At 40.4% G+C, this 23,909-nt stretch overlaps 1 protein-coding gene across 1 annotated transcript in view; it reads right to left on the minus strand.

Annotated features, from left to right (window-relative positions):
• The window catches only part of LOC116287202 (uncharacterized), a 52,059-nt gene extending 28,654 nt beyond the window's left edge, over positions 1–23,405 (minus strand). Inside the window, exons 1-33 of the mRNA XM_089030861.1 lie at positions 23,276–23,405; positions 20,268–20,581; positions 20,049–20,184; positions 19,431–19,735; positions 18,948–19,092; positions 18,523–18,836; positions 18,027–18,174; positions 17,216–17,523; positions 16,882–17,023; positions 16,361–16,653; positions 15,735–15,876; positions 14,637–14,987; positions 13,498–13,791; positions 12,586–12,896; positions 12,038–12,185; positions 11,503–11,819; positions 10,995–11,136; positions 10,461–10,765; positions 9,764–9,902; positions 8,807–9,576; positions 6,714–8,234; positions 6,227–6,374; positions 5,597–5,907; positions 5,209–5,329; positions 4,726–5,030; positions 4,172–4,310; positions 3,366–3,661; positions 3,056–3,200; positions 2,643–2,953; positions 2,206–2,347; positions 1,550–1,827; positions 896–1,043; positions 230–589 (exon numbers count right to left, since the gene is read on the minus strand). Coding sequence (XP_088886987.1) covers positions 230–589; positions 896–1,043; positions 1,550–1,827; positions 2,206–2,347; positions 2,643–2,953; positions 3,056–3,200; positions 3,366–3,661; positions 4,172–4,310; positions 4,726–5,030; positions 5,209–5,329; positions 5,597–5,907; positions 6,227–6,374; positions 6,714–8,234; positions 8,807–9,576; positions 9,764–9,902; positions 10,461–10,765; positions 10,995–11,136; positions 11,503–11,819; positions 12,038–12,185; positions 12,586–12,896; positions 13,498–13,791; positions 14,637–14,987; positions 15,735–15,876; positions 16,361–16,653; positions 16,882–17,023; positions 17,216–17,523; positions 18,027–18,174; positions 18,523–18,836; positions 18,948–19,092; positions 19,431–19,735; positions 20,049–20,184; positions 20,268–20,581; positions 23,276–23,342 — 9,316 coding nt within the window. The 5' untranslated portion in view covers positions 23,343–23,405. The remainder of the gene's footprint in view (positions 1–229; positions 590–895; positions 1,044–1,549; positions 1,828–2,205; positions 2,348–2,642; positions 2,954–3,055; positions 3,201–3,365; positions 3,662–4,171; positions 4,311–4,725; positions 5,031–5,208; positions 5,330–5,596; positions 5,908–6,226; positions 6,375–6,713; positions 8,235–8,806; positions 9,577–9,763; positions 9,903–10,460; positions 10,766–10,994; positions 11,137–11,502; positions 11,820–12,037; positions 12,186–12,585; positions 12,897–13,497; positions 13,792–14,636; positions 14,988–15,734; positions 15,877–16,360; positions 16,654–16,881; positions 17,024–17,215; positions 17,524–18,026; positions 18,175–18,522; positions 18,837–18,947; positions 19,093–19,430; positions 19,736–20,048; positions 20,185–20,267; positions 20,582–23,275) is intronic.
• Positions 23,406–23,909: the final 504 nt, after the last annotated feature.

Below are 23,909 nucleotides of genomic sequence, written 5' to 3' on the forward strand. Positions count from 1 at the left end.
TGACATGCGCATTCACTCCTAGTAAGCTGAAGTTGATGCGCGCTCTACAATTTCGTTGTATCATGTAACGCTTAGAGCAAATGGATTACAAAAAGGGTCGAAAAAGTGTGGGAAAGAAACGGGAATTAAACTACTCATGGACGAAAGAGCACAGCTAACAACTTGGATGAAAAACCTCAGACTCTGAAAAGCCAAACTAAAGTAATTTAATCAAAAACGTTATACTTACTTAAGTTTACGAATAATCTGATTGATCGTTCATCAAATCCTTCATTAGTGTAGTGAGTGTAGTATGCCGAACAAGTGTACGACGTCACACAACGTATCGTCCTACTTTGATTTACTCTCTGACATTCATATGTGCTATATACCACCTCGGCATAGGTATAGGGAACTGTAACATTCCCATCAACGCGCCCCCCATTGTAGGATGGCTTGTTTGTGGGCAATGTGACGTCACTGGTCGCGTTGAACCATCGAATGCTTGTAAAAGGTTCTCCGTAAGCAGAGCAAGTGAGTGTCACTGCTGACCCATTGATCGCAGTAAGGTTAGCGTCTTGTGAGACTGTGACGATTCGTGGTGAAGCAACTACAAACGATAATAATAAATAATGATAACAATAATAATTAATAATAATAATTATGACGATGATGATGATGATGATGATGATAATGAATTCATACTATAATAATAAATTCATACATAGGATTTTTTTTTTTTACTTATAGAAAACTGTTTCAGACTCGTATGTTTGACAATGAGACACTAAAATTTGTTAAGTTTTGGCCGCAATGTTGGATTATACAAAAGATACCAAAAAGGCAAATACAATTCCATTGAATTTATCCAACATGCTCTATTTAGCAATAGCATAGTAAAGTTCTAGCTAAATACCTCTTTGACATCCATAAAGATCGACTCTAAGGTAAGGAGCGGATTTCCAGTGATCAGGAAATATACGGATGAATACAGCACCGAGGGGTCGCGTCAGCCAGCTCACTCTCACACCATGGCCGTCTTCATTCCCTTTGAAATTCTTCATCTGAATTACATAGAATTAAAGATTTTATGTCGATATTATGGGACTGGGATTTAGAAATCCAAACAGATTGCATGGATGAACCACGGCTGACTGATTTAATAATTAGGAATATTATATGCCAAGGTAATTTCACGCGCTATTATTGGTCAATTTGGAGTCCATAACTTACGGTACGGACCGAAAAATGTGTACTTAGGATCTTTTATAACTTTCAAATCTTCGTTAACGTTTTCAATATAATAAACTATAAATTTGTTTTCCCTTCAAGACAAAGTAATAGTCCCTTTCACAGTTGCCTGCACCATCTTTAAAGGTAGCCATGCCTTTGCATCGAAGCGAGACAAACGGTGAGTTTGCAATGATAGAGACCTTTTTAACACCCTGGACAATTATTCACATGTCTCTATCATTGCAAGCTCAACGTTCGTCTCGCTTTGATGCAAAGGCACGGCTACCTTTCAAGATGGCGTCGGGAACTGTAGGATGAATAGAATAGTTGACATTACCTGGTACCAGAAAGTGGTCGAGAAACCAAATTTCACATGGTAAGAATCGACCCACCCGTCATGAACTGAACTGCCTTGTGTAGCAATCCCTGTGATCATTCTAGCATCAACCAAGTCTGCTTGTAAATAATACTCCACTGGGATACCAGCATTCCATGCGGAATGACTGTAAAGTCGAGCGGTGGTCGCATTGGAGAGGTTTTTATTTGAAGAAGACCATGCGGAGAGCTGCGAATCTTGGATACGACCATTCTCCATCCCAAGACCCTGGCGACAACCTGCAAAGCAAGGAATATTGGTGTAAAACATACAATGTAATTATATTGTAACGGATTCTGTCAGTAGGTTCATTATGATACAGGGATGGTGTCAAGGAGGAAGGGTGGAAGGAAGGAGGAAGGACAACGGAGGGTTGACGAGGCATGCAGGAGCAAGGAGGTGGGAGGGAGGAGAGGGGAGGCAGGATACAGGAGGGAGGTGGGAGAAGGCAGGAGCAAGGAATGAGTAAAGATGAGGCAGGGAGGAGGGAGGAGGGAGGCGGGAGGAGGCAGGAGGCAGGGAGGAGGAGGCAAGAGGCAGTAGAGAGGTGGGTAGAGGAAGAAGAGAAGTGAGAAGAGACAGGAGGGAGGATTGATAATCTGCAATCTATATCTTACCGTGTTGTATTCCATACACCTCTACTCGTAGCTGCTTGTACACATGGTATGTTCTCGGGTAGAAACGTACAAACTTAGCAACAGTCACTTGCCTCAATGTGTTCTTGACCACAGTACTACTGTCTGTATTACCAGGAAATACCTGGCAGGAACAACATCATGGTATTTGTTGATCACGTATGTGACATAAAAAGCCATATAGTTGGTATATTTTGCTGTGGGCGCAGCCCTATAATGTACTTTCATATTTGCACAATAACGCAAATTCAGCGGAGCTTGGGGGGCAAAGGCGCCATACCCCACCAATAATTTTGCCGCCATTTTTGATTTATTCGCTTATTATATTCTCCAATCCAAACTTCGCTCCGCGGTCCCTGACAAAGACTGCCATATAGAGTCTTTCTAGGTACGTTAACATGAAGCAAGCAGCAATATACCTTATCTGTGTTATTGTCCTTGATTGATACCCATTTCGAGCCATCCATTGACGTAGCTATAGTATATGATGCAGTCCACTGACGACGCTCTCCACCCCCCTGAGTAGCCACACCACACAACAGATACACAGACCCAAGATCGATTTGTAGAAAATCCGACGCATTAGCCGTTATTCTGGGTGACCACCCACGTGGACCATGCAGTCTTGCCATATATGGTAATGACTCGGGGCCTTTATTGGATGAGGACGTCATTCTATGGTCCTTTATTTTACCTCCCCAGCGCACTCCAATTGGCTCATTTGAACAACCTAAATGAGACCAAATAAGAAGACGTGACTTACCTCAATCGTTCAAGAAAATAACAAAACAGCTTGGAACCTAGACCTAATTTCAAAGTATTTCTTTCTCACCTCCTGTAGTCGTTCCATACAGCTCCACCCTCATACAGGCGTTACCATAGTTACGCGTAGGTAGAAATCTTACAAATCTCGCTGTCATGGCAACCGTGATATCGTGCTTTACTTGGGTGTTTCTGTCTGAATTCGCTATGAAGTCCTGGCGCAACAGAGAAAAAGATTGTCAGAAGACCTCACGGTACGGAGTTTGTGCCGTGCCGTGCCACGTGACGTGTTTTAGGATTTTGATTGGATGAGCAGCAATCTCGCATGCTATGATTGGTCCGTGTCGTTATGACTATTCATAAATATTTCTAATTCATACCATTTCAATTCCCCACGTTATTCCATCAAGAGATCCCTTTACTTTGTACTCCTCGACCCAATGATCCGCTTGATGGTCACCCTGTGTGGCTACAGCACAGATCACGTGAGGCGACCCCAAGTCAATCTGTAGATATGGATTAGGATCACTTGTAGATGCACACCACGATGGGCCTCCTGTGTAATGTAACCTTCCCTTGGACGCTGAGTAACTGGTGTTGTACTGAGACGATGCGCTCATTTGGGAGTCTTGGATTGTCTCACTTTCAAGTCCCAGTGGGGTGTTGGAACAGGTTGCTACGAGATAAAAGAAGTGTATCAAATACATACTATTTAAAGCCCATACTGGATATTGGACAGCGCCTCAGCTAGCAGTAGCATACGTCATTAGTAAAATCCCAACGAAGGGGGGAAGGAAAGACTCTAGCTTGGGAGCAATCTTTTCCCATTTCAGACCACGTGTCATGCATTCTCTTGAGAATAAGATTCTTTGTTTGAGTTGTATCCATATTCATGTGTCTTCTCATGTGCAACTGTTAAACATAGAAATAAAACTCTAGGGAATGACACGTGGTCTTGAGGATAAGATTCTTTGTTTGAGTTGTATTCATATTCATTTGCCTTCTTATGCACAACCGTTAAACAAAGAAATGATACTCTAGGGCATGACTTGTGGTCTGAAATGGGCAGGCATTGCGCCCAAGCTAAGGTAAATAGATCTAGCTATTGGCTAAGAGTGGAAGTCATTTCATAGAGCAAGGTACTCAGGTAAGTGAGATGTTAGTATGGTACGAATTCTATTCTTACCTTGACAGCCGTAAAGATCAATCCTCAGACAAATAGCTCCATTCCAATCTTGAGGTGATATTCTAATGTATCGTGCATTGATGGGATAGCGTAACCAGTTAACTACGACGCCATTGCTGTCAGTGTTGCCAGGTAATACCTGTCAATGATGTATAACAGAATCAGATGTAAAAGATTAAGTACAAGAAAAACAAATGATGCCCTGATGAGTAATTGATGATGATGATGATGATAATGATGGTGCAGGATAATGGTGATGATGATGGTGATGATGATGATGACAATGATAATGATGGTGATGATAATTATGATGGTGGTGCATGATGGTGATGATGACGACGATGATGAATATGGCGATGATGCATGATGATGCATGATGATGCATGATGATGATACAAGTTGATTGATGATAACAATGTGAGGGAAAAAAATAGAAGATCGTGTTAAAATAAATCCTGAAGCTCAGACGATATCCACCATGCATCTCCATCCACATATAACATCGAGCTTGAGAATCAATTAGTGGAACGAAGGCAAGAGCCCGATTCAAATACCTTTGTAGTGTTTGTTTCACCAGTATATCCCATGTAACCCCTTCCATCCATGCTATAACCAACAGTATACGTCTTGACCCACTTGTCTGTCACGTGATCTCCTTGGGTAGCTATCCCTCTTACTGTCTTTACTTTTCCAAGGTCAATTTGTATGTACTCATGTAGGGAAGACGTACTGCTACACCATGAGGAGTTACCATAGAGGCGACCACGTGATGCACTGTGCGCGTTGTCATGGTGAGACAATGACGTCATTTTGTTGTTTTCGATACCTCTGTTCTCTACTCCGAGCGATTCTTTGCAAACTGAACAAGAGATTTTTTTAGAAATTGTCGAATTATAAAATAGTTTTGAATTCCAACCAGAAATTTAATGCTGTTGAAACTTTCAAAATAAGGGTTGTAATTCACTTTCTTCGCTAATTGGTTTTTTTATATCTAAATTATGACAAATTATACGGACGGCAAAGATTTTATTCCTTACCTTCAGCTACGCCGTACAGTTGCACACGTAGCGACTTGTGGCCTGAATACTCTCTGGGGAAGATCCGTACAAATCTGCCAGAAATCCTGTTTTCAAGTTTGGTCTTACTATCACTGAAAACCTAAAAAAGAGAAACAAGCAAAAAAGAAAAAAAAAAAAAAAAAAAAGAAAAAAACAACAACACTAAATTAAGCTCTTTTCTTTGAAATGACGTGTATTTGGGGTCATGGTCTTGCTGTGTGTGGCGTTTATGAGGAGAACTGAACCCATACTTCTTAAAAAAACATCTATTGCAAGTCTTAGCCTTACTGTGACTAGTGTTATGAAAGACAATTTCAAGTCATGGTCTTGCTGTGGCTTACGTTACCATAAAATACTGGACACTTACCATTATCATTCCACGTGAATCGAGCAGAACATCCCAATCCTGATTATCCAGTGAGTAATAAACCACATATGATAGTACTCTATCAGTGGGTGACTGTCCGTCTGTCTCGATAACACATATGGTGTATATAGTACCGAGGTCAATCTGAAGGTAGTCGTCTGGGTTGGTATCTGTTCTTGGCCTCCAGGCTGAGTCTCCGCCCATTCTGGCTTTATTTGGTTGGTGGTCGTTGGTGAAATAAGAACTGGCTGTAAATCGATGGCCAGGGATGGTATTGGGACTTTCGACTCCAATTGGTACCTCTGCACAACCTGGACTCGTAAATGTCGGAGAAGTACGTAAATAAATGGGCAGGCAAGCAGGCAAGCAGGCAAGCAGGCAAGCAGGCAAGCAGGCAAGCAGGCAAGCAGGCAAGCAGGCAAGCAGGCAAGCAGGCAAGCAGGCAAGCAGGCAAGCAGGCAAGCAGGCAAGCAGGCAAGCAGGCAAGCAGGCAAGCAGGCAAGCAGGCAAGCAGGCAAGCAGGCAAGCAGAATGTTGCTCAGAGGAATCCAACATCAGGCAAAGAATCCCAAAGAAATCAGTTCAAAAGATCTTTGCCATGGCTCTGGATTTACTCCAATTATGGTTTACCTGGATGATATGGTTCTCCAAACAGCTCAGTCCTCAAGCACACGGAACCGTTCGAAGTCTTAAGCACAAACCTAACGCTCCTTGCCACAAGTTGTTCTGGAACTTCTTGAATGACAACTGATGATCGATCCTGATTTCCTGAAAATATCTATAAAACAAAACACATCAGGGACGGATCCACTGGTGATTAGGGAATGACTATGGCATCCCCTCCCGTTTGTCCAAATTTGTTACAATTTTCCTGGGTGTTTCCTGTGGCATTGCGCCGGAGGAACCCTGTAATAGTCACGCTCCTTTTAAAAACCCTGAATTTGCTCACATATGGATTTGGAATGTAGCATGTTGGGCCTTGTCCGAGGGAAGGGAGGAAAACCAGAGAACCTAACGAACACCACTAACTCACATGTGATGCCAATCGAACCCGAGAAACGAATAACTGTTGTTTGGTTAACAATAATCTTAAAATATCTAATCACATTAACTCTACCTTAATATCATTATTCTCCAAGACAGGTCTCCAGTTGATTCCATCACGAGTATATTGCATCTCATATGACGTCACCCATTCGTCATTCATTGGATTCCCTTGCGTTGCGGCAGCGCAGATGACGTAAAGCATCCCCAAGTCGACCTGCAGATATGGCGAAGAATCGCTAACAGAGGCACACCAAGAAGACAAATGATTCAATCTTCCAAAAGAAGCCAAGGTTGAATTGTCTTTCTTTGACGAGGAACTAATATAGACATCTGGTATTGACTTGTCCGCCATTCCTAGAGCCTTCCTCGAACAAGAAACTTGTGTTGTGGTAGTGAATTTCTCAGTTGCCCATAATCCCTCGCCTGCAATACTGACAGCGCGGATTCGTACTACATAACTTGTGTTCGCATCTAAACCTCCAACGTGTGCCATTAGTTTAGTACCCCTTAAAGTCATGTTCAAGGTACGTGACGCATCACTAACGGGGTAATATTGAATGTAAAAGTATTTAATAGATGCCCGGTCAACTGTCATTTGACCCGGGGTCCAGTGAACTTGAACGGAGTGATGTCGAATCTTGAAGAACGTAACATTGACCGGTGCAAGAGGAAGCTTAATTGTTGTGTACACTGTACCGACTCTCTTCGCAGAACCCTCCGTTAAAAGGTAGTCATAAAAAGCTTGACACGTGATAGTTGAGTTACAGTTAAAGGTCTGGCTACTCAGGCTGGTTTTAGTGCATGTCGCAGCAAACTCGTCGCCATTTGTATAGTTAAGTATAAGCCTTGAAAGTGTAATTCCGCCGGCGTATGTAGAGTTGCTTGACAAGATTCTGTTTCCGTGTTTCCATAGTATCGTGACGAATTCTTGAGCCTTTACACTACAGTTATACTCTACCCAGGATCCTTTGCTGGCTGAGATGAATGTACTTCCGTTAAAAGCCAAGATTTCAGGTTTTTCCACAAGTTTATTTCCATAAACTTCCATTCGTACACAGCTTACGACGTTCGAAGCTGTTGGCAACAAACGAAGATAGCGAGCACTGATTGGTTGGTTAAACATATGAATAACGAGGCCATTCTTATTGACGTTGCCTTGGATACCAGACATATACTGCCAATCACCCGTAGAATAACTGTACCCCAAGTTATAAGACGTCACCCACGCATTCTCAGCATTCCCTTGTGTTGTTATTCCAGTTATTTGTAAGACCATCCGTAAGTCAACCTGCAAATACGTCTCGCCTGTTGAAGAAAGTGACTTGCACCAAGACGAGACTCCGTACAGCCGCGCATGCGCAGCTGCTTGACTAGAATTGTATGAAGATGAGGCAGTCAGCTGAGTGTCGGATATGGATCCTGTTTCCAGACCCAAGGGCACAGACCACGGGTGTTTTATACCATAAACTTCAAATCTCAGATCTTTATGGCTATTATAGTCAACGGGGTAAATCCTGACAAAACGGGCCGCTACAGCATTGGCGAAGTTATTCTTTACGACCGTGTTCTTGTCTGTATTTCCTGTAAATATCTAATTAAAATAAAATAAATAAATAAATAAATAAATAAATAAATAAATAAATAAATAAATGTTAACTTTAATTACAGATCGAATTATGATGTGCCGTGACAATGACGGTTTCGTGTCACAGCTTTTTCATTTGTCGAGCAGTGATTTGATGCATTGTGATTGGTTGAAATCTTTTCAATCCCGTGACCGTGCCGTGTTTCGTTACATTATAATCCGAGAACGCAGATGTTTCAGGTTCCTGTGCAGCATTGCCTCCCCATCTTCACGCTATGATTAGTGTGTCAAGTAAAATGAGCAAAGTGGTCCGATTATAACGTGCAATACGGCAAATCAATTCGTACTTTACTTTTGCCGTGTCGTCGCTGCAACTATGAGTTGTGGATAAATGTAAGTGCTAAAAATGCTGGCTCTCAAGAGAAATAAGCAATAAAAGAGAACGTGGCCATGTTGATTGATATCACAATAGAGACTAATTACAAATCTTTTGTTCAATTTAATCAAGATGGCGGCTATGAATCAGTTTCCAACTCATACGACAATCATTCTAATATGCATATTTTAAAAAAACTCACTCGCGTAGATCCACTCTCACTGTAAAAATTCCAAGTCGTCCCATCTAACGATGTGGAAGCTTTGTATGTCTTCGTCCATTCGTTCATTTTAGGAGAACCTTGAGTTGCGACAGCACACACTGCATACATCGACCCAAGGTCAACTTGAACATAGTCATCACTGTCACCTGTAGTTTTAGTCGCCCAAGCATCTGGCGCGTGTAATCTTGCCGAGGAGATAGGATAGCCAGCTGAATAGACTGAAGAAGCGTCGAGTCTATGATCTCGTATGCTACTACCAACACGCAAGCCAACTGGTTGAGAGAGACACCCTGACGTGCTAGTCCCATGCACTTCAATCCTCATACATGGAAGTCCATTATAAGACACGGGTATGAGACGAACATATCTGGCGATAAAGAGGTTTTTCATGATCTGCTTGATGACTGAGTTCCGATCAAAATTCCCTGCAAACGTCTTAACACCGCCGTTTTGGTTATAGTCTGTGAACGTCACTCCATCAGATGATCCTTGTATTTGATACGACTCGACTAAATTATCTGTAAAGTGGTCACCCTGTGTAGCCACAGCACAGATCACGTGAGGAGATCCTAAGTCAATCTGTAGATATGGATTTGAGTCACTTGCAGACGCACACCACGATGGGCCTGATGTGTAATGTAGTCTGGCATTCCATGCTGCGGTGGAAGTGTTGTGTTGAGAAGAAGCGCTAATCTGAGAATCTGGTATTACGCCCTGCTGTAACCCCAAGCCATGGTTAGCACAGCTGACTGGGAAAAAAACCAACAACATAAAAATAAGATTATTTCCTTTTGAAATGATCAACGTACTTTTACGGGAGTCTCTTTATGTTGGCCCTTGTGCGTCAATTGTTCAGCTTATGGCAAGAAAATTAAAATTACTGCAAGGGGGAGAAATGCTTTGAAAAACTGTAAAGGTTAAATTTGTGATCAATACCTGAACAGCCGTACAAGTCGAATCGTAAACATGGCCCTGCGTTCCATGTGAGCGGTATAACGCGTACATAACGAGCGTTGAAAGGATAGGGAAGCCAGTTGACTGCTACAGTTGACTTGTCATTGTTACCATTGAGGATCTGACGATCAAAGTACGTGGAAATAATAAGAAAATATTGAGAGAAAAAGCACCATTAAGGATCTGACGATCAAACTACGTGGAAATAATAAGAAAATATTGAGAGAAAAAGCTTTGTAAGTTACCCAAAAATTAAAAAGCCTTTCCGCATTGGCAGGTTGGAATCCTGCCGTATCCATGAAATTTTGGATTTTTCCGGCTTTCAATCTGTTTTTCATTTTCTTTTCTTTTTCTTTTCTTTTTCATTTTCAGAATTCCACTATTCATTGACAAATGGACCAAATCCACTTGGGTCTAATTTTTTCCAATTCAGACAACGTGTCATTCCCTAGAGTATCACTTCTTTGTTTAACGGATGCGCATGAGAAGACACATGAATACGGATACAACTCAAACAAAAGCCCTTATTCAAAAGAGAATGACGCTTGGTCTGAAATGGGAAAACATTACATCCAGGTAGATTTGGTCTATTTTCGAAATTGCATATTTTTATGGATGTGCCAAAATTTGAAACTTTGATTTTTGATGCCCAATCTGAAGTTTTAAAAATCATACTCACTTTTCTGATAGTTTTCCCAGCGGTGTATACAGTCCAGTCACTACCACTTATGCTGTAGCTCACTGCATACGTCACGATCCATTTATTCACACTGCTATCACCCTGAGTCGCTATACCAGTCACTGTCTTAATAATTCCAAGATCTACTTGTAGATATTCACTGCTCGACGCCATGTTGCTACACCAAGAGCTGTCGCCATAGAGACGACCACGAGACGAATCATGATTGTTGTCAAGGACAGACGATGACGTCATTTGAGCATCTTCGATGCCGCGGTTTTCAATTCCAAGTGGTTCTTTACAATCTGTCCAAAGAAAGATCTATTAATAAATAATTCTATATTATATTCATCTAGGTGGTTTTCAAGTGGCCCTAAAGAATCCTCTGGGGTACGCCATGTAATTCGATTTGAAAATACTCCTACGAATAGCGACTCTCTTGTTTTGGGTACTCCATTTCAAAACTACTTTCTTTTGTATAATTTCTTTACATATGTCAGTATACTATTTATAAAAAGGGACCCAGTACAATACCTTGAGGAACACCATACATTTCCACTCTCATAGTCTTGTGGCCAGAATAACCTGTAGGGTTAAAGCGTATAAATCTAGCAGAAATTGCTTCAGTCAGTTGGTTTTTGACCAGGATATTCTTATTGACATTACCAGGAAATATCTGTGGAGAAAAAGTAGAAGTTATAGAATATCTGAGAAAAATAATTTCCTACCCTGGATAATAAGCAGTCCTTATGAGGAGAAACAAAATTAAAATATATCGAATGACAAATCAACTTGAAACATTATTTTATTGCTATTTAATAATTCGTCACTTTGGGGGCAATATGATTGATCGAGAAGTGTGCTGTATAACTGAACGAAGCAAAGTTATACAGTAGGCATGTGAATCTTGTATCGAACTGCTAATTAAAATAAAATCACAAAACAAAATTGTAGTTTACAATCCACAATTCATTTCGGTCTCATATTTCACGAGACGATTTTTACACTTGGAAAAGTAATCTAATAGCGCCTATTTATTTACCTTTTCGCTACCACTGACTTTATAAACCATCCACATGGCATTATCCATAGACAGAAATAATTTATATCTGGTAACATATTCATTGGCGGCGGCCTTCGCGCTACCAAGGGTCGCTACTGCACATATCCTGTACACAGTTCCAAGATCAATCTGTAGGTAGTCATTAGCGTCACTATTACCGCTGGGCGCCCAACCCGAGCTGCTTCCAAGTCTGGCTTTGTAGGCTTTGTAGTCGTTGTTATATTTTGTGGAGGCCGTGAATCGGTGATCTACTATGGTGTTGACACTCGCTAGACCCACGGATATGTCAGCACATTCTGAACGATAAACACATTAAAATCAATCTTTTTTTAGAAACAATTGTTGTTGTTCTTGTTGATGTTGATGCTACTGTTGTTGTCGCTGTTGTTGATGTTCCTGTTGTTGTTGCTTATGTAGTTGTTGCTGATGTAGTTTTTGTTGTATTTCGATTCGATTAGTATTGGTGGGACAATAAGGATGATGATTTATACAGGAAGATGGTACATTGAGTTACCTTTCTGGGTCACTCTTCCATACAGTTCAACTCGCAAACATGAACGCCCGTAGTATCCTCGAGGAATGAAGCGAATGAACCTCCCTGAAGCTCTTGATCCCAATACATGCTTCATAACTGTGTTTCGATCAGTATTCCCTGGGAAAACCTTACGAGAGAATGATTCACTTATTTTAAAAAATCACAAGAGTTTTCCTTGAATTAAAATAGTTTCCAATTGATGGGTTGCAAGCATTCCCAAAAGAGGCAAAAGACAAAAACATGGCGGCCATTGTGGTGCCATTAACAATGGATGCTTATGAGAAATCTTTTGTTAAATGGCACCAACATGGCCGCGATGACGTAACGTGCAATCGAAGAATTGAATAAAATAACATGGCCGCCATGTTGGATGACATTATGTGAGAAATCAAAGAAAAATGCTTTTGTTGCATTCAACCAAGATGGCGACTATAAAAAGACAATAAGATTGAAAAATTCAAAAACGTTTCGGGCTCTTGAAATATAAATTGTAAAAAAATTGATTTCTATTAAAATGTGCGACATACTTTCCGTCTCTGTTGCTGTAGGAGGTACCTCCAATTTATCCCATCATCGGATAAGAGCAGATTATAACTTGTCACCCACTGGTCTGACATGCTGTTTCCTTGTGTAGCCACAGCACAGATCATGTTAGGCGAGCCCAAGTCAATCTGTAGATATGGATAAGAGTCACTTGTAGAGGCACACCACGAGCCAGTGAGTTTATTGAGTCGAGCGTTGCTGGGGAGAGTTGAGTTGTTCATCAGGGATGATGCTGTGATGTAGGGGTCTGGTATCAAGCCTAGTTCCATGCCTATTGCTCTATTTTGGCAAAGTACTAAAAATAACAAAAGGATTTGTTTGTCTCTGACTAGCGTTGGTTTAGAGCTATTACTAAAGTCAAGAAGAAGAACAAGAACAAGGAGAAGAAGGAGTAGTGGTAGCAGCTGCGGCAACATAAGTAGTAGTAGTAGTAGTAGTAGTAGTAGTAGTAGTAGTAGTAGTAGTAGTAGTAGTAGTAGTAGTAGTAGTAGTAGTAGTAGTAGTAGTAGTAGTAGTAGTAGTAGTAGTAGAAGTAGAAGAAGAAGAAGAAGATAAACGACAAAAATAATAGTTGAACCAGCAGGATCAATAACAAATCGTACCCAAGAACTTGTTTAAAAGTCATTACGCAAAGCTTAAGGCAACGACAGCGTTGCGACACAAGTCGCAAAAATGTTTACACGGTGCAACGGAGACACAATTGTTACTAAAAGTATAAACAAATTCTACTTTTTGCAACGATTGCTGCAACTTATCTCGCAATATATTTTTCAAATTGCGCTGTAGGTTACACGCTGCAATGCTCCATGCAATTTGTTTGGCAACGCCTTTGCGAGACAAGTTGCAAAAAAAATTGCTCCGTGTAGTCGCGCCTTTAGTGATTCTTCTTTTCTTACTTGTAGGACGTGTTCGGAAGCGCTCTGTGACCGAGGTACCATCTCCAACCTTACTAACAGCACTTAGTTTCACCACATACGACGTATTAGATAACAATCCTCCAATAGTGTAGCTCTTACTATCTCCACTTGTTGTGTCCAGGAACACTCTCTGTTCCCCTTCAACGTTATATTCAACCTTATACAGCTCTATAGTGGCTTGTCGTACAGTTGGTGCAGTTGGACTCCATGTTAGTAACGCTGAGTTGTCAAGGATACTTCCAACGCTGAAACTTGTAGGCGCGGAAGGAACGTCTGAAATTACATTGAGTTTATCACACTTCTACTGGTGTATTACAGCCGGATAATTTTACGAGTGAAAGCGGCTGTCTTTTTTCGAGCCAAGTAGGGGTGAGTTATCCGTCTTTAATACACAACTCGAAGTGTAATAAATGTTGTACAACACGAGAAAGAGTGCATGAAAAACAACCATTTTTATTGTAAGCAAGCAAACTTGAAAGTCACGAACTCAAGCCAATGATGTGTGAGTCGCACAAAGGAAAAGAGAGAAAACTTCCTCGCGCTGACATCAGCAAAAAAAAAAAAAAAACGTTCAAAACCGGTTCACAGACCGTGTCTTATCGCTCTGTAACTGCACTCGAAAAATGGCCGTAATACATGGGGAATTGAATGTGTCGTGCATGAGATTGAATAATCAGTGAATGCAAGTGGGTGAAGTAAGAACATCTAGAATTTCGGGTTCGATTCCCATCACATAAATTAGATTCGAAGGTTTTTCTCTGGGTTAAAGTTTCATTCCATTTCAATCCGTGAGTTAGCCAAGCCCTGACATTGAACAGCCCAGAGGTTGTTCCAGGGTATGGGCCGGATAGAAATTTAAAGCAGAAATTTTCAAGTTGATAAAATTTGACCGAAGTTTCATTTCTTAATTTGCAGATTCTTAGATCATTTTTCGATTTTTCTTCCATTTTTCCTCATTTTCAATTTCCCCTAAGACATTAGGAGACTTTCACGTCTAGACTAATTGTTTGGGGGGAGGGGGGATAACCTGTGATTTAGACCCAACCTGAACTGAAAATGCCTTTGGTGTCGAGTCGCATGGCACCCAGATTCTACCCTCATTATATAACATTTCTTACCCAATTCTACAAACACTTTTCCATGCATGGTATCAGCCGGCCCATTTATCACATTGTCATAAAACACTTCACAAGTGACTTTAATACTGCAAACTACCGAACGTGACGTCGGGTCACTTCTTAAGCAATCTCCATAGTCATCTGCCCTAGTGAAGTTTACACTGAGAACCGAATTAGCAAAGCCGTTCAAGTAGGATATTTGTGATGATGACGTCACGTTTGTTTGACCTTGCTTCCAGGTAACCCGGATGTTTGGAAGAGCATAGACTGAGCAAGATATTTGACCAGTAGAGCCTACGGAAGCTGTGAGGTTGGTGACTGACTGTAATGTCTCGATATTTGGCGGCGCAACTATAAACACATATACAGAAAGTATTAAGGTATTTTTGCTGCTTGGATAGACCAAATTCAAAACTCGCACCGATGTGAGGCTTAAGTTGTGAACAAAGGGATCTGGCGTGACTCAAAGTAATCTGGCGTGATTCAAAAGTCACGAATCACGCTAGATTCCTTTGTTCGCAACTTAAGCCTCACATCGGTGCGAGTTTTGAATTTGGTCTATAGTAGTTATTTACCTTAAGATGGGATATATCAAACAACTTTCATTTTCGGAAAAAAAGTCACAAAAAAAGAGTCACAAAGTTGGTCCATATTGTTAAAGATCGGGGATTTCATGATCAATAATTTTCCTCATTCGATGTATACCGCTGTTTTTTAAGACTGCAGACTCATTTAAAACGTACGTTACATTTCTTTTACATTAAAGTTGACTTTTGTAAATGATTCGCTTTAAACAAGGCTAAAACATGTAGAAATGAGTCTGCAGTCAAGTATGACAGCGGAAATTTGGATCAAGTAACGTCACCGATGTCAGTAAATTTCGAAACTCTTGTGTAGTATAAGCTTTTGCTTCGAAAGGAGTAAATCTTTGAAACGTTAATGAAGCGAGTTTTTTTTCGCCCATAAAAAAAATCCCACTATGGTAAGATCACCTTATTTTCGTCCTCTTTCTCAAGAGCTAAACACCCTACCGTAAATTCTTCATCTATCTTTTCGTTGAGTAAGTAAGTATGTCATAATTAAGAGGTATTAGTTTACCTTGCTTGCAGCCATAAACATCCATCCTTAAGCATATAGAAGTGCTCCATGTACGTGGTAGAATACGAACATATCGCGCACCCATTGGTTTACTGAACCAGTGAGTTGCGGTGCTTTTTGAATCTGTGTTGCCTTGGATACCCTAGACAAACACAGAATCAGGTACTTATGGAATTTATATCCGTTTTTATCTCTGTCTTCGTCGGTTTTCTCATTCATTTTTCTCACTTAGAGATACATTTTCATTCTTATATTCAAACTTGTTTTCGATCAAGCTTTCACTTTTTTTGCTATTTTTCATTCTCATGTAATCTCATTGTAAAATGTTTTTATCAATCTTTTTACTTTGCTTTTCTTTTCTCAATTCCTGTCTATTTCAACTTTTTGGGTGTATAATTTTGATTTTAATTTCTTTCTTCTTTTAAACTTTTCTTTCGCTTTCCCTAACATTTTTATTTTTTCATATCGTCTCTTTACTTCAATTGTTTTGTGTTTTTCGCTTTCAATTATTCATTTATTCATTCATATTTATTTTGTCACTTTTTTCAGTTTGTTTTTCACTTTCTGCATTACTTTTCCCTTCCCTTTCCCATTCCATTCTCATTTTCATTCCCATTTTTACCTACCTTAACCAGAAACCATTTACTCGTGGCGTAGCCAAACTGAATATCATAAGTCCGGACCCATTTTGTACTGGAAGCGTCAGCATCCCCTTGAGTTACTACCCCAGTAACACTCATGGCTACCAACAGATCCACTTGTATGTATTGATTGACAGTATTGGTCGTGCACCAGGCTGAAGTGCCATATAGGCGACCGTTAGCAGCAGAATGAGCTGCGTCTGACTGAGACGAAGCAGACAGCTGTGCTACTGGGTCGATATCCATGAAGCTTTCCATTCCTAGAGGAGATCTGCATTCTAAAAACACGAATGAAAGGAATCTCTTGAACAGGGCTATTCAAAAGGTGCTTAACACTCGATCATTTAAACTAATCCATCCGGTTGGAATTTCGTTTCCTCGTGGTAAAAAAAAGAGCGGGAAACTTTGAATTCCGACAAATGGCACACGCGTCTACTGGAAGAACAAAAAAGAGCGGGAAAAGTGGATTACCTCAAAAAGGTCGCAAAATCTTCCATATAACTCACCTTTTCTTAATCCATATACCTCTACTCTCAACTGTTTGTGGCTGTCGTACGTTTTGGGATAGAATCTGATGTACTTTGCAGCTGTTGGGTTCGCCATCGTCTGATTGACTACTGTATTCTTGTCAGTGTTGCCAGTGAACACCTATGATATGTTAGAAAAGAAATATGTTTGTTCACACTTTCAGCATGATGGTGAATCCGGGGATCGAACTCATGACCCCAGCGGTGAGAAAAGGTGCTTTACGCCACCTGTGCTTCCAGCATTTAATTTAACTGTCACGCACTTGTCACACAATCACACCTGTCACGCAATCACTTTGTCATTGAGATTTACCTTTTGTGCATTGTTCTCTTCGTAAATCTTCCACGTCACGCCATCCACAGACAGCGAAACATTGTATGTTTTTGTCCATTCATTGAGACTAGCAGCGCCCTGTGTTGCTAAAGCACACAACAAGTGCATCGCTCCAAGGTCGATTTGCAGGTAATCATTTGCATCGTTTCTTCTTGTCGCCCAAGATGATGAACTGTACAACCTTCCATAGTAGATAGCATAGGTGGAGCTGTAGTAAGTTGACGCTGTCATTCTGTAATCTGGGACGTTACTTGATGCGCGAATACCAACTGCAGAGCGCTGACAAACTTGTTGAAAAGAAGAATTGTAAAATTTTAGTTAGCAGTGAGAAAATGGTACAAGTTATACGTATTCACTTCATTACACGCCACGCCATGCAGTCACATCATGCACAACATATCACCGCATATCACACCTCATTTCAATAAAATATACCACATCACAATCTATAAATACACCACACTACACCCGACCACAATACGAAAGACAACAACACACCACAATACGCCACACCGGCCATACCTTAATAATCCTCACCACACCACACCACACCACACCACACCTACACCTACACCCCACCACCACACCACACTACGCCAAAGCACACCACACCACACCACACCACACCACACCACACCACACCACACCACACCACACCACACCACACCACACCACACCACACCACACCACACCACACCACACCACACCACACCACAAGGTTTGTCATATGACAACATATAACAATATTAAGCTAAGATGTCCGCTGCACAATAAGAAACTTGTCAAGTACCTGATGGGATCATTCCATATATTTCAGCTCTGATACAATAAGCACCTTGACTGATGGACACGGGAAGCAAACGCACGTATCGAGCTATAAAACCCTCGTTAAGAGAGAGTTGAACGACTGTGTTCTGGTCAAAATTCCCACCGAAAGTCTGACGAAAAGAAATAAAGAATTAAATATGCTTGTTTTTGACAGGTAAAATGGGATAACGGAAATTCAAGTCAGTACCGGTGGGGGTCTGATCTTAAATTTGTACATTAACATTGACTATTATCAGTCCCTTTTTTCCCTTTTAATAAGTCAGTCATGTTTTTCCCCTTATTTTGGAAGCGCGGGGAATGGAGACTAATTTGAAGCGACACGCGGGGAGAGGAAACGGACTATACTCGGCTCTATTCTCCGCGCGTCCACAGGGATCCTAAAAACTTGTCTTATACTGAATCTGGAGGAAAAATTGGGACTGTTCGCAGTCTAATTTGTGCGCAAGTCTTTCACTAACCCTTTTGGTATTTCCTTCTAAGTAGTCATTAAACGTTGTTCCGTCTGATGACCCTTGCAAAGTGTAAAATTTAGTCCACTGTTTCTCGTAAAAATTTCCCTGTGTGGCTACAGCACAGATCACGTGAGGCGACCCCAAGTCAATCTGTAGATATGGATTAGGATCACTTGTAGATGCACACCACGATGGGCCTCCTGTGTAATGTAACCTTCCCTTGGACGCTGAGTAACTGGTGTTGTACTGAGACGATGCGTTCATTTGGGAATCTTGGATTGTCCCACTTTCAAGTCCCAGTGGGGTGTTGTCACAGAATCCTAGATCGAGAAAGAAATATTGAAACTACTAAACAACCCCTCCTCTTACGTTAATGTGTCAAAAAGGGCAACAGATTCTTATCATCCACCTTGTGTAACTGGTATACTTACGTTCGTCTGGACACCCATAAAGTTCAATCCTCATACAAATCCCTGCATGCCATGTCTGTGCGACTACGCGGAAGAAGCGGGCTGATATTCTGTTCTCTAGAAGGTTGGCGCGAACTTCATCTCTGTTTGAGTTTCCTGATAAAACCTGTTTATGATAAATTGATTACTCAATAAGATAATTCATATTCTACCAAACTATGTTTCAAAGTCATTATCGTCTAAGTAATATTTCACACAGCAAAGGGATGGGGGATGGGGGGGGGGGGGGGGGGGGGGGGGGATGGGGGGGAGGTAATTAATTGTGAATTCCCTCCTAACTCATTTTCACTTTTTGCATTCCCTCCTTTTTTTTCTCCTTCCTTCCTTCCCTCCCTCCTTCCTCTCCCTTTCTTCCTGCATACCTACCTACTTACCTTTCTTGCTTCCTCTCTCCCTCCCTCCCTCCCATCCTTTCCTTCCTTAATTCCTTGGTAAATGACTTACTATTATCGATGACTGTTTATCGGTGTAACTACTCCATGTATTGCCCTCCTGACTGTAACGAATCGTATAGGACTCGACCCACTTGTCAACAGTCTTATCACCCTGAGTCGCTATACCAGTCAGTGTTCTCACCCTCCCAAGATCGACTTCTAGATATTGACCGTTGGCTTGCGTTGAGCTGCACCAGGAGTGTTCACCGAAGAGACGACCATATGACGCAGAATGGTCGCTATCAAGGCGAGATGATGACGTCATTTGAGAATCCTCGACCCCGCGGTTTCCAATTTCAAAGGCTTGCGAACAATCTATAAAAGAAATTTGCAATAATGTCCCTTCTTTTATAATGAATGTAGTGGTAGTGCGTGTGGAGCGAACCTCACGGAAGAGCCCAGGGGAGTGATTGTTGTAGAAATATAAGGAGGGATGGAGGGATGGAGGGAGGGAAGGAGGGAGGGAAGGAAGGAATGGAAGGAAGGAATGCAGGGAAGGAAGGAAGTAGGGAGGAAAGGAAGAAAAGAAGGAAAAGAAGGGTAGGAAGAAAGGAAAAAGTAAGGGAGTAAAGAAGGGAGAGAAAGTAAGGGCGGGAAAGAGCAGAAGGAATAAAAGTCTAATGACTACCTTCTGGTGTCCCATATATTTCCACACGAACACTCTTGTGCCCACTGTACGCTGTTGGTTGCAGTCTCACAAATCTCGCTTTGACTAATACATTGTTTTTGACCACTGACGATGAGTCGCTATTTCCAGTAAATACCTGGAAAAAAACAAAAGAGGTTACCGTACTATACCCCTATACGTATTGAGAATTGTATTAATTTTAGAGGTGTTTCCTCGTACCTTAGTTGTATTGCTTTGGTCTTTGTAAATATCCCAATTAGCGTTATCCTGTGAAAAGTGCAACTTATACCGTGTAACCCATTCTGATACCGATACAGCAGCTCTTGTTCCTACTGCACATATTTCGTACAACCTTCCTAGGTCAATCTGAAGGTAGTCGTTGGCGTCTGAATTACTAAGCACTCCCCAGGCTTTGGGACTGTTGAACCGTGCATTCTTTGCGGCGTAACGATCGTCAAATTTTGAAGTTGCGGTGAAGACATAGTCTGGGAAGCGGACTCTGTTGTTGAGAGTTACAGCAATATCCTGGCATCCTGTTAAAAGAATATGTGTAAAACACCCAAATCGATAAATAAATTTTGTAAATCGTTAAAATCGACAAAGAAAACAGTGTGACTCCTACCTTGTAAGAGTATTTACAAATATCAACGACATTACATACCACTGGGGAATTAAATAGGAAAACAAAGACGCGCGCGAAAAAAAATTTTCTAGTGCATTTTTTATTGATATTTTTACTCTTTCGCATTACGGAGGACATTTTCTTGACCTTGAATTGAAAGAGTAATTAATTATTTAATTTTTCCGATCTTATTTTCACCATCACTTTATCTAAATTGAGCTCCCTGTGGCAAAATCGGTATCGTATTTTGTTATCGATTGACTAGATTAAAACTGAATGGACTGGAAAGGTTGCCAAATAAGGATCGTCTGATATCAGATAGTTTATTTCAAAGCATGTGAACAGGCGGTTGTATACAGGTATTTTTGAAAGGTTCTCTTGTAAATTCTGAAATTCAACTTTTGCGCGTAAATTATTAAAAAATGTCAATCTAAAATTTTCATGTCGAATATGCAGGGAGAAATAGTCCCCTTCACAGTTCCCTGCGCCATCTTGAAAGGTAGCCGTTCCTTTGCATCGAAGCGAGACGAACGGTGAGCTTACAATGATAGAGACATGTGAATAATTGTCCAAGGTGTTAAAAAAAGGTCTCTATCATTGCAAGCTCACCGTTTGTCTCGCTTCGATGCAAAGGAACGGCTACTTTTCAAGATGGCGCAGGGAATTGTAAAGGGGACCATTGCTCGATCGTTCAAGACATAGGATCATGACTAAAGAAACCGACGCGAGATCGGAGTGATTGAAATTTTGGAGTTGTTTGTGTTGGTAGAAAAACCCGGAAAAATGACAAAACAAGAGAGTCTTTCAGCAGCCAGTTATAACCAATCTAAGCCAACATGGTTTATGTTTTCTAGCCAATACAGAACCCATATTGATAGCAGTTTTTTGCAATTGAAATGGCCATTGTGTCAAAATGTTATAATAATAATAATAATAATAATAATAATAATAATAATAATAAATAATAATAATAATTATTATTATTATTATTCCTTTATTGCACAGCAAAATAAGAATATTACAACTCTTTTGCTGGTATACATTAACCTTCAGCTCGAGATTCTACCGGGCTCCTGAAAGCTGGAATACTCTTCTTAAGATGTGTGCCGTGCATAAAAGTACAGATTTATTATTATTATTATTATTGTTGTTGTTATTATTATTATTACTATTAATAGACAGAACGTTTTCTACTTCTGACTTTAAAAAAATTCAACATACATATCAATGCTCTATTGGGTCTATTCAGTATGCAGTCAATCGGCGCCAGTCCGTGCTGAAAACGCCGTCTAATTACTGTCCTATAAATGTGTTGTTGTTTCACTTTCTCGGCCATGTCAGCAGATCTTCTTGAATAGACTTCTGTTTTGATAACGTTATTGATGTCTTGCGTAATATTGAAAAGAGAAGCGCTAGTGCTTGAATAAAACTCGTCTTGACACACTCAGACAAGTTTATCATGGGTACCATTCAGTACCATGCAGGAATCGGAAGAGAAGAGGAGAGAGGAGAATGCATATAGGAAAGTAAATAAAAGAATACGTAAGGACAAAACAAGAGACAAACAGAAAGGAGATTTTAGCTAATAATAAACTTTTTTTGACACAGAAATCCTTCAGTAATGACTGATTTACAAAGATGCTGTTGGTATTTCACCGATAAATCAGCAGTGTACGATACTAAAAGCGCCTGCGTAGGAGACTAGAGTGGACCGAGGAGAGCAAATAAAATCATCGAATTTACCGACATTGACTTTGTCATTAAAAATTTCAAAAAATTATAAGAATATTTAGAATTAATAACAGTGTTCTAAGGGTTTTAATTCTATAGTGATCCGAAAAAATGTGAACCTTTATTTTATGAGCAATGCAATTGAAATTTCCTTACTCTTCATATTTCAAGTATCATGCCGAGATATGTAATCAGCAGGAGACTTGGTATGACAAGTTTGTATCCCTCATTTTGGTATTAAAAATGTATCAAGCTATTTGATCCGCAGAAATAAGCTTTAGTTTGACTAAAGAGCCGAGGGTAACAGAGAGATCTATGTTGATATTCAAGTTGTTTATAAAAAGTATGCCTTGAATCTGGAGAACTGAGACGAGATTAACCTTTTGTGTACGCGATATGTGGGGAAATATTAACCAGATTTTATATAAATATCAAAATGACACAGAAATCTCCGAAATGTTGTTTAGTTTTATAATACCTTGTTGATTAAGGAAGGGAAGGTTACTACTTTGAAACTCAAGTAAAACTCTTGTGGAGCTCTAGTCTTAGGGAAAGAATAGTGCAGCAGAGGTTTGTTTGCAACTGCTTTCATATTTCGTGACATCCAATGCTATGTACGACCATAATCATTCTAATTCGGAATCGAATTATATAGTAATTGTGCTACAAAAAAAAAATCATTTTTGAGACAAATAGACAAGTGATGCAGTAGTGGTGATGCAGATGTAAGATCTCTTGGCTTGAGTACCTATTTTAATGACAATATGCAAATATGCAGCAGCGCCACCATCATCGCATCGCTTTTGGCGGATGTCCGAAGATGTGTTGACCTGCTGTCTGCGATATTATTTACTGTTTAAAAAAACTTTGTTACCTGGGTATACCGGAGCGTAGAGAAGAGAGAAGACCAGTAGAAGGTAGAGCCATGGCGGTGGATCCATTATTAATCAATAGGACTTCATAATGTAGAAGTAAACCTGAAGATTTTTAATGTTGGTTTGAAATACAATGATTGATGTTTAGGTATCATGTGACAGCACAAACATAGCGACAGCTCGTGTCGAAACAAGTTTTGAACGTTATCAATCAGATATCAACTTTTTTTGATTACATACAGTGAAATCATTGTCAATAGTAGTTTCGGCTGCGGGAAGGGAGGGTACGCAGAATTTTAATTTTTTAATCACCTAAAAAAATTCGACACAGGTAAGCTATGATACTTAGTCGAAAAGTTTGGACTGGAAACAGGATGTGTTTCTTAAAATAATAGATGACCTAATAAAAAGCTTTTTTATCGATTAGGTCAAATCGTTCTTGCATTTTACGCTCAAGGTTAGATGTTTAGGAGGATGGGGTCTGAGTGTTGTACTGACTATGAACGGGGATTTCTTAACCGAAAGAACAGCTTAGTATTAAACTGTGGTTTTGATTTGAAACCATATGTAGTGAACACACTGTTACTGACCTTTTGTTTTTGACTGGCAGTCTTGATAAAATCCACCAATGCC

The sequence above is a fragment of the Actinia tenebrosa genome, unplaced genomic scaffold (assembly GCF_029948245.1).
Source record: "Actinia tenebrosa isolate PJP-AT-01 unplaced genomic scaffold, QUT_ActTen_1.0 PGA_scaffold15__27_contigs__length_11533743, whole genome shotgun sequence".
NCBI lineage: Eukaryota > Metazoa > Cnidaria > Anthozoa > Actiniaria > Actiniidae > Actinia > Actinia tenebrosa.